General features: G+C 62.7%; 1 protein-coding gene across 1 annotated transcript; it reads left to right on the top strand.

The window, feature by feature from the left end:
- The first annotated feature begins 1794 nt into the window (after positions 1-1794).
- HDGF (heparin binding growth factor) lies at positions 1795-9901 on the top strand. Its single transcript, XM_074928958.1, has 6 exons — positions 1795-2247; positions 8078-8154; positions 8311-8449; positions 8566-8748; positions 9188-9399; positions 9550-9901. The coding sequence occupies exons 1-6, from the start codon at positions 2161-2163 to the stop codon at positions 9554-9556; spliced, it is 705 nt and encodes a 234-aa protein (XP_074785059.1). The 5' UTR covers positions 1795-2160; the 3' UTR covers positions 9557-9901.
- The last annotated feature ends 493 nt before the right edge of the window (positions 9902-10394 follow it).

Here is a 10394-nt window from a genome sequence, read left to right as displayed (position 1 = left end):
ACACGGAGGAGGATGTTCCTGTGGCCACGGGGCCAGTTTGGCTCGCAGAAGGTCCAGTCTGCATCAGCATTTCTTTGTGGCAGCGCAGAAACCCCTTCCCCTGGGACTGTAGGTTCCAGAAACAACGAGACGTTGTCGTGGCGGCGGCTCACGCGCGTGTGTGTGTGGTGACCTGTAGAGCGAACCCCTTGCCAAGGGGGCCTGAACCCCACAGGGTGTCACAGAGGTGTGTAAGCCCCTTCCCTTTACAGCTTTGCCTGCCCACTCTCCAAATTCAGTGGAAAACAAATCGGAGAACAGCCACGGTGTGATGGGGATTTTCTGTGGATCCGTGGTGTCGCTTCCCCAGCAAAACACCCCTCGGGCTGAAATCCTGGGGATGTGCTGGGATCTCTCCAGTATTTACGGGGTTTTTTTTCATTTCCTTCATAAGCATCTGGAAAGGAAAATCAGCGAGTCCTCAAGAAGCACTGAACGAGAGGGTTAAACCGCCCAAAGCTTCGGTGCAAGGCAGTCCTCATCCTCCGTGGAGGAAAACCAACAATAACCCTGGCAGAGATAGGAGGGACCAAGTTTAAACAAGGTCCCGCTCTCGCTGCGTGGAAGGAGTGAAAAATCTTTGTTTCTTTTGCCCTTTGTCCATCTTTTCTGTTTAAGCTAGAGATTCCTCAGGCCTAGCTCTCACCCCTGGGCAGCGGAACCCTGCTTTCAGCTGTGACCCCTCTGATTATTTATTTGTGTTACTTTGTGGCTTGTTAGGAGAAATTAAGCCAAGGAAAGCACATGAGGGATGGAAAGGAAAAGAGTCCAGCCCAGGAACCCCAACTGCTGGCTCACAGGGGAGGTTCTAGCCTTAAACTGCAGCTTAATCTGTGTGCTTCATTTAATCACAGGTGTTTGGTTGAGCCAGGCCTACAGCCCGGTGTGGTTTTAATCTGAAGCCTGGACGTGTTTAGCAGCAGAACTGGGAGCAGAAGGAGACCAAGGGTGACGACTTACTCATCTGGTGACTTAGTCACCCCCTAACCCCCGCATCGAGCCTGGCCGGGCGCCCTGAGCCTCCTCCCCAGGCACGCAAATATTTTCCTACGTGCTTAATTTCGTGCACTGTGAGTAATCCTGGTACCTCCAGCCCGAGCCCTGCACAACAGGGTATTTCTGTAGAAAAATGCTTTGCCTGTTCTGATTTAGGTGAAGGGGGGAGCGCACCCGAGGCAGCCTGGGCACAAAATGCTCCCAATTGGTTATTTTCTTTTTTTATTATTATTATTATTTTTTTATTTTAAAGGCTGACCTCCTTCTCCTACAACATACTCAGGTGCAGCCTGGGTGGGGAATTTTGGGGGTGCCGCTACACTGGGTTTACTCAGGGTTTACACTGGATTTACGCTAGGTTTACACCAGACCCCTCCATTTCCAGGGCCAGCCGTCCCTCTGATGTCACACCGTGTCCCTGTTCCTCGTGCCACATCCACGATTATTCACCAACCCTCAGCTGGAGGCACCCCCAGACCCCCCCAAGCCACCTGCAGCTGGATAAATTTTTATCAGTTGCGCTTTTTGTTGTTGTTTGGTTGTTTTGGGGTGGATTTTTTTTTTTTTTTTTTTTTTTTTTTGCACAAGCCTGGCTGCTCCCCTCCAGCCGGGTATTTCGCAGCAAACCCAACCCGCCGAGGGGATCCCTCCTTTCCCCCCCCCCCAAGATCACCCGTGGGTGTGGGTGGGTGTGCGTGCGTGTGCAAGGCAGCGCTGCCGAGCCTCCGAGCGCATCCACCGGGAGGAGGAGGAGGAGGAGGAGGAAGGGAGGAGGGGGGGGGGGTGGCGGAGGGAGGGAGCAATTGAATTTCAAACACAAACAACCGCATGGGGCACGGACCCACCGCCGCCGCGCCGCGCCGCTCCTAGCACCGCGGGCCGGGGCCGCCGCCGCCCCCCCGCCCCGGGCTCTCACCGGGCCCGCCGCGCTGGGGGGCAGGAGAAACCGCTGGTTCCCCTCCTCCCCCCCCCCCCTTTTTTTTTTTTTTCTTTCTTTTTTTTTTTTTTTTTTTTTGTTGCTAATCCCTGCCTCGCCGGGTTTTGCCTTCCAAACTTCATCCTTAACCCCCCCTTCCCCTCTCCCCTGCCCGCCCCCCCCAGGCCCGGGAGGAGCCGCCAGCAAAGATGTCCCGGTCCAACCGGCAGAAGGAATACAAATGCGGGGACCTGGTCTTTGCCAAGATGAAGGGTTACCCGCACTGGCCTGCCCGGGTAAGAAACGGGGGAAGGAGCGGGAGGGGGGGGGAAGGCAATGGGACCCCCCGTTCCCCCCCCTCCACCTCCCGGTGCTCCCCGTTGCATAACGCGGCCGCACGCCGCAGCCGGTGTCCCGGGGCCAGGCTGCAACGGGGGAGGAGGAGGAGGAGGGGGGGGGACTCGCACCGGGGTCAGGCTTCCCCGGTGCACCGGGGGGGGGGCTGCTGGTTTTCGGTTGAATCCAACTTTACCGGCACCTTATGTAAGGCCGGGCCCGGGCCTCGCTCCTCGGGCTGGAAAAGTTGGGGGTTATTCGTTACCAAGAGGGGGGGGGGCGGTGGTTGGAAAGCGCTTTCTGGTTATTTTGTTGGGTTTGGAGGGGGGGTTAATATATTGGAAACAACGTCCCGGGCTCCCCCCCCCCTCCCCTCGGGCCCCTTTTGTGCTATTTATTCATTTCCCTCCGCGGGGGGGGAGGGAAGGAAGGAGACAGGTGTGGGGGGGGTCACGGGTGGGGGGGACCGCGTGGCTTTTGCCACCGCGTGGGAGTGGGGAGCGCCCCCCCCCCCCCCCCCCCCCCCCCCCCATCTTCCCGGGTTGCTCCTGCTCGTTTCAGTCCCCCAGGGCAGGACGAACCCCCCCCCCCGCCCCCGGGCAGAGGGATGAAGCCGTGACCTGGGCCGCATCCTGCACCGGAGCACGAGGCTGGCGCCCCCCCCGCCCCCCAGCATCACCCAGTGGGTCTGGGGGGGTCCCCTTCCCGGTGTGGGGCCTCACCACGATGCCCCCCTCCGCCCCCCAACTTTGCTCCCAGCTCTATGGGGGCACCAGCAGCGGGACCCCCCCACGGGGTGTCGGGGAGGCCACACGTCGCTCCGTGGACTCGCTGCTTCGTTTCACCCATGATTTGGGGGAGACTTGAGGCGGGAGGGGGGGGGGGGGGCTTAGTTAAATCCCCCACCCCCCCAATTCCTGGCTTCACCAGCGTGTCCCCCAGCTCCGCGTGGCCTCACCTCTAGCCGGGTGCTAAAGAGGTGCCAGCGCCCGCTGGGAGGTTGGCTTTAAAAAATCAATATAATTACTGAGGACTTAGGACAGAGTTGGGGGGGGGACACACACACAGGGGGAAGGGGTGGGGGCGTCGAGGCAGGGTGCTGGACACGAGGGGGGTGCTTGGACCCGCCGCCTCCACCCGGCTTGTGGCTCTGGGTGTTGTGTGGATACGGGGGGGGGGGGCATTGAGCATCTTTTGGAGGAGGGGGGATTCAGTGCCGTGAACCTGGGTTCCCCCCGCCCCCCCCCCTCGCCGACACCTCACCGAGAGCCATCGGGGCCTGATCCTGCCCCGGGTGGGCCAGTGGCTCGGCTGAGTGGCCGTGGGCAAGCTTTGGCTACAGAATACATCGCTGGTTATTTTTAAGTGGTTGATGATGCAGTTTAAAATTTCCTCGGGAGTGTTTTTTCCCCCCCCACACACACACACACTCCCCTACCACCACCACCACCTTCTCCTCACCCCCACCCTCCCCGTTTCGGCCTTTGCTGCAAAGGGAGCTGGGCCGCCAGCAAACCCCCACGTTAAACCGAAACGCGGAGGAATCGCGCAGCAGCGGCAGCGGGTTTTAAAGGCCGAGGATCTCCCCCATCCCCTCCTCCTTCCCCTCCTCGGGTTTGAATAACTTTTGTTTGGTTTGTAGGGTTCTGGCGGGGAGGCCGGGGAGGGGGTGGGGAGGCGTTGGGATTTGGCACTGGCCTCCCAACGCGCATTTGAAAGCGGCTTTTGCGAGGAGGAGCCAGAGGGATCCCTGGGAGCCCGGCGCCTGCTTCCCCCCACCGCTTCCCTTTTTTTTTTTTTTTTTTTTTTTGTTTTATTTTTAGGGGTGGGGGGCAGCGATGCTCCCCTTGACCCCCCAACACAGCCCCGCTGCTTCATCCTCCTTCACCCATCCCACCCCCGGTGGGGTTCCCCCCTCCTCCTCAAAAATAAACCCCCCAACCAACTCCTCTTGGGTGGGTGCCCCCCCCCCAAGCCCCATCACTGGGCCGAGGGGGGGGGTGTGGGGTGAAGCAGGGTCGGGGCTCGCGTGGCCTCGCCCCAGCCTGAGCCCCCCCAGACCGACCGTGCGCCGTGCAGGGCCAGGCCCGCGCGGGTTTCACGCCGCCCTCGGCTCCCAGCAGCCGGTTTCACCGCCACCATCATGGCAGGAGCGTTTCGGGGCCACACGAGCAGGCGGGGAACAAGGTTTTCCCCCCCCCCCCCCCAGCCCACCCCTCACCCTCTCCAAAAGCAGCAGGAGGCCGGGGCAGCGAGCTCAGGGGGGGATGCTGGGTTGAACTGGGGAAGGCAGAGGGGGGGATTTTGGGGTGCCCTCCCTCCAGTGACGAATCCCTTGGCGGGCTGGGGTGAAGCAGGGAGGGTTTGCCCGTGACTAATCAGGTGCTGTGATGAAACGTTACCCGGCCGCCTGTGGCGTGCGCTGGGATATTTGTTTCCGACCAGGTGTGGCTGGAGCAGAAAGAAACGGCGAGGGAAGAAATGGAGGGGGGAGGGAGGAGAGCCAGAGGCACCGTGGGGACAGGGGGGGTTGTTATTCCTTATTCCCCTGGCCCGTTCCCTGGGGACGGTGCTCGTGGTCCCTGCAGGGACACAACGCCTGGCACCGTCCCCCAACACCGGCAGCTCAGCACCCCCCTGGGTGAAGCTGCTCCTCAAGAGAGGCAGCGCTCATTAGAGGGGAAACTGAGGCATGGAAGCAGGGAGATGAGGGGCCAGTGCCCGGCGAGGGAGAAGCCCACCCCCACAGGGCCCTGGCCTTGGGCCACCGAGGCCACTGCGATGTCCCCTGGGGCTGGGGACAGCCCTTGGTGGGTGCGAGGCTCAGGGGTGCCGCAGGAACTTGGCCTGGCTGCGTGTGCTCCCCCCTCCACGTAGCTTTTTGTGTGTGTGTGTGTGTGCCCCTTGTGAATTAATTCCGCTATTTCCCTCGTCCCTGATTGCCAGCCCTTGGGGGGAAACTGAGGCAGGGGGTGGGTGGCCCCCAGCACCCCAGCGCTGTCGGGGTCCCCTGGGGCTGATGCAGGCCGGGCTGCTCCCAGCCCTGCTCACGCTCCCAGGGCCAGTTGCAAAGGTCAAGTGCAGAGGTTGGGGGCAGAGTCCACACCGGGGTACGTGCCTGTCCCTCCCCTGCCACGCTCCAGAGCTTTCCCTCCTGGGGGGGCCTGTCCCAGCCTCTTGTTTTTGGACCCCCCCCTCCAAGCCCTGTGGGTCCGAGGTGCCTGGGCAAGGACGGGCTGGTGACACTGGTGCTGTTTGCTGGAGCTGGTGGCAGGGGGGGTGACACAGACGGTGACGGGCACAAGTGTACTTTAACCCAGCACCGCAGCCCTTTAACACACACCCCCCTGTCCCTTGCCACCTTTTCAGTAAGCAACACGGATGGACAAACAGACATTGGACAAACGGTGCCTCGAGTTTGGCAGCTGGGTGGGCTGTGAGCCCCTCAGTTTTGGGGGAGGGGGGGGTGTCCAAACAGCCCCAGCTCTCCAGCAGGAGCAAAGGCCCCGGGGACAGCACGCTTGGGCAGTGTGAACCCCCCCACACCTTCCATGCTTTTTGGAAGGGCTCCCACCCCCAGCACGTGCCTATCAGCGTTCCCGCCGGGGCATCTCACCCCCCCCCCGCTGCCCCGTTATCTCCCCCCATCCCGGCTTCCCCGCCTGCCCCTGCAGACAGAGATGCCACCTCCTTTGCTCTGAGTTTGGGTGAAGAAAGGGCAGATAAAGGGCTTGTCGCTCACAGGGACGGGCTGGGGGGGGTGTGTGGATCAGCCAGGGGGGAGGCAGGAGCTTTCCCCAGCGCTGGGCCCACCGCTGCCCGTCCCTCGGCCGTGCCGTGACCTTGGCCAAGGACGGTTCCTGGTGTGGTGGGCGCGGGGACCACGGTGCCCCGGGGCAGCCGTCCCTCTCGCCGCCACGTCTGCCGCCTTTCCGCCGGGGAGGAGGTTTTAAAACTAGTTGGGGGAATGGGCTGGGGCAGGGGGGTCTCCACCAGGGTCCCAGCACTGCGAGGGGTGCAGGGGAGCCATGTCTTCCCCCGGGGGGCAGGGGGGTGCTTCTGTGGGGCTGGTGGGGCCTTTGCCGCATCATCCCGGGAGCGACCTGCGGAAACGTGGCCTGCAGAGAAGTGTCCCCACGGCGAGGCCGGGCTGGCCGGCCGCCCCTCTGACTCATATTTTCTCCTCCGCGCAGGGACGGGGCCGCTGCTCCCGGCTGCCGTGGTGGTGGCGGAGGCTCGGGCAGGCGAGCGCCGGGGGCTGCGAGCGGGCAGGGGTCCTGCCGGGGCGTGGGGGCCAGGGTGAGGGCGAGACCAACCTTTATGCTGCTGGGCCCTGTCCCTGCTCACCCCATCCCTGCTCCTGCAGTGCCCCGCGTGTTTGGGGGTGCTGGATGAGGGGTGTGGGGGGCTTCAGGGCAGGGTGGCGGTGCTGGCAGCCCCGGGGTGCTGGGTGGAGGCACGACACCAATCCCAGAACACGCTCTGGAGCCGGGAGGGCGGATGCAGGAGGGCGGCTGGATGCGCTGAACCGCATTTGGGCAGCGGGGATGGTGCGGAGGCGCATCCCGCCCCGGTCCAGCTGTCCCAGCAGCTGCCCACCACGTCCCAGTGCCTGCCCGGAGCCCTGTACTGGGATCCCAACCCACCTGACTGCCCCTGCGGCCGTGCCGGCATCGCCGCCCGACACCGCAGCACGTGTTAGCTCCTGGATGGAGGGGAATGAAGCTGCACAGTATTCCCAGCTCCGGGAATGAAACTGGGAGAAACCCTTGGCCGGGTCGGCCCTCGAGCATCGTGTTTGTGAGGGGTCGGTGATACGCCAGGAGGAAGGGGGGGGAAAAAAAAACCCCGGTGGCAACCCTGCCGCTGGCACCCTGGCCCGGCCGGCTGGGGAAACTGAGGCTCGGTGAGCCAGGAAGGTGGCAGTGACTTAGCAAAGGTCGTGCCGTGAGTCAGCAGCGCGCTGGGAACGGGACCCAGCACCCCGGCCGCCAGCGCTGGCACCTTCCTGCCCGGTGACGCGCTGGCATCCGCCCCAAGACCCCCGCCCGCATCCTCCCTCGGCTCCTTCCACCTCCCTTTGAGGCTTTTCTGGGGGAATTTATGGCTGCGCTCCTCGCGCTGGCTGGAGCCAGGGGGGGTTATTTTTAGACGCTATAAAAAGCAGCCGGAGTCGCTTTCGCTCTATTCCCGCTTGGCGCCTCGGGAATATTCACGCTCGGTGAAACAGCACCTGCCAGCGGGGTTGGCGCCGGTTGCTCACGGACCCCCCCTGGTCCTCACCGCGCCGTCCCCGCGGCCGGTAACCCCATTTCAGTTTGAGGGGGGGGGGTCCCAGCAGCAGAAAGGCATCACCAGGCACCCCGACACCTCTCGGCTTTTCCCCCCACGCCCCAACCCAGGGCTAGAGGCGATGCCTCTGGTTTCACCGGCACCGCCTCTCGCGTGAATTTGCTGAGCTAAATATGTCTGAGCCAGTCTAGACAAGAGCTTACGGCGGACGCTCCTCGCCCGTCCCCACGGGGTGGCAGAAGGGGAGCCCCCCGCTGCCCCCACACCGGTGGGCACAGCAGCTTAGTTTTATGTTCTTGCCCACCAGTGGGTGAAACCCCGAGGAATAATGTGTTTTTTCACCCTCCCCGGGCTCTGTCGGTCGGTTGGATGCGGCGTGTGGGACACCCGTGTCCCCACCTGGTGGGTGACATCCCGGTGTTGGGGTGGGGAAGGGGGAAGAGTAGAGCCAAGGCTCTGCCCTCCCCGATTTCTCACCCCGTCCTTTGTGTCGCGCAGATTGATGAGATGCCGGAAGCTGCAGTAAAATCCTCCTCCAATAAATACCAAGTCTTCTTCTTTGGGACCCACGAAACGTGAGTGGGGCCCCGGTGCGCGTGAGAGACGGGGCCGAGGGGGGCACTGACGGATCCTGGCGACACCGGGGGGGTTTGGGGAAAGGCAAGACACCCCCCTGTCCCCCTTGGCTGCCATTTCTCACTGCTTCTCTCCACTCCCCCCCCTCCGAGCAGGGCATTCCTGGGGCCCAAAGATCTCTTCCCCTATGAAGAATGCAAGGAGAAGTTCGGGAAACCCAACAAACGGAAAGGGTTCAGCGAAGGGTTGTGGGAGATTGAGAACAACCCCACTGTCAAAGCCTCTGGCTACCAGGTGAGTCGGGAGCCGGGGAGGGGGTCCAAGTGCCTCGTGTCCCCCTCCAGTTGCCTCCTTCCCCCCTTGTTCCCCCTTCCCGGGTTCCCCTCTGAGTTCCCCCGTGTCCCCTCCAGCCCACCCAGAAGAAAACCTGCCCTGAGGACGCCGAGCCGGAGCGGGAGCCAGAGGGCGACGGGGAGAAGAAGGGCAATGCAGAGGGCAGCAGCGACGAGGAGGGGAAATTGGTGATCGACGAGCAGTCCAAGGAGAAGAATGAGAAAGGCGGGATCAAGAGGAAAGCGGAAGATGCTTTGGAGGTAGCGGGACATTTGGGGACGTTTGGGAGACCTCCTGGTCCTCTCGAACTCCCTGCCAGGAGGGGGCAGAGAGGGGGGATGAGTCTCTGGAGCCAAGGCCCCAGCGCCAGGCCCCGAGGGAATGGCCTCAAGCTGCCCAGGGCAGGGTCAGGCTGGCTCTGAGGAAGGATTTCTGTGCAGAAGGGGCTGTTGGGCGTTGGAATGGGCTGCCCAGGGCAGGGGGGAGTCCCCGGGATCCCTGGGGGGGTTGAAGAGTCGGGCTGAGCCAGCGCTGAGGGATCTGGGGGAGTTGGGAACGGTCAGGGGGAGGGTCATGGCTGGGCTGGAGGAGCTTCAGGGGCTTTTCCAACTGGGATGATTCTGGGGTTCTGTGTGACATGGGGATGTGGGCGCAGGGGTGGGGTCTGGAGCTGGGCTGAGCTGAGCTCCCCCCACCCAGGACTCCCCCAAACGCACCAAGGAGGCGGAGGGGCAGGAAGGGGAGAAGAAAGTAGACAACGAAGAGGCCTCCAAGGAGGAGCCGAAACCCAACCTGGCCGAAGGGGAGAAGGAGAAGAACAGCGACGCCGCCAGTGTGCCGGACGCCAACGAAGCCAAGCAGGAGAGCAAGGAGAAGGCGGGCGCGGAGGAGGTCAGAGACCACAAGGAGAGGTGAGGGTGGTGCGGTGCCCCCCATCCCCAACAGCTGGGCTCCTCCCTGCCCGCCCCGGGCATGGGGGAACATCCCTGCTGGAGAGGGGGGGTCCTGGTGCCACGGGGGGTCCGTGACCGTGCGCCCGGGTTTTTTCTTGGCTCCCACAGCCTGTAGCGGCCTCCCCGGCGAGCTGATCTTCCCGCCTGCCCCTTCCCCGCTGGGGTCCCTGGGTGCTGCCCCATTTCGCCCTCGTCGGCTCGTTGCGTCCGCAACTCCGGACAAGAGAAACAAAACGAAAATGAAATTTCAAAACAAAACAAAACAAAACAAAAAAACAAAACAAAAAGAAAAAAGGAAAAAAAAAAAAAAAAAAAGAGAAATGAAGAGAAACCCGGTAACACGAACCCCTGAACCGACCCGCATCTCCCGGCCCCGCCGTTGCGGGGCGCATGCTTTGTATTAGTGATTTCTAGGGGGCTGATCAGTTGATTTGAAATAAAAGCGATTCATGCCTTTTTAAAGCGCTTCCACCGGCGTCTCCGTGCCCTGGGGTTGGCCTCGTCCCTCCTCGCTGGGGGTTTTGGGCCACTTTGGGCTGCTCTAGGAACCCCTCAGCGTGGGGGCTGCTGCTAGAGAGGGGCTCCGGTGTCCCCCGGGAGCTTGGGTTGATTTTCTCGGTGCTGGAGGGGGACCAGAAGGAAATGCGGGAAGGGATTGGAACAAACAGGGACTTGTGGGCTGTTCCTGGGGCGAAAGGTGGTTGAAAAAGGGAAAGAAGCAGAGGGAAGGTTTTTGGAGGGGAGACGTTTAATAAAGAAACAAAAAGCAGGAGGAGGGGTTGTTTCAGTCGGGGCTTTGCTGTGCCCTGGCTGCCCCTATATCGGGTTCCCCCCGGATCAACCGCCGGCTCCGGCGGCAGAAAATGGAGCCGTGGCCGGGTGCCAGCCCCGCCGCGGGACTACAGCTCCCAGCTGCCCGGGCTGGGCGGCCGCTGCCACCGGGGGGCCTGGGC

The sequence above is a fragment of the Athene noctua genome, chromosome 29, assembly GCF_965140245.1.
Source record: "Athene noctua chromosome 29, bAthNoc1.hap1.1, whole genome shotgun sequence".
NCBI lineage: Eukaryota > Metazoa > Chordata > Aves > Strigiformes > Strigidae > Athene > Athene noctua.
The sequence above is the reverse complement of the archived record's forward strand: the minus strand, read 5'-3'. Positions and strand labels throughout refer to the sequence as shown.

Coding starts and splice junctions, on each gene's coding strand:
- HDGF (XM_074928958.1), top strand. CDS start 2,161: ATGTCCCGGTCCAACCGGCAGAAGGAATACAAATGCGGGGACCTGGTC. Junction 2,248..8,077: donor ACCCGCACTGGCCTGCCCGG/GTAAGAAACGGG, acceptor TGTGTCGCGCAG/ATTGATGAGATGCCGGAAGC. Junction 8,749..9,187: donor AAGCGGAAGATGCTTTGGAG/GTAGCGGGACAT, acceptor CCCCCCACCCAG/GACTCCCCCAAACGCACCAA.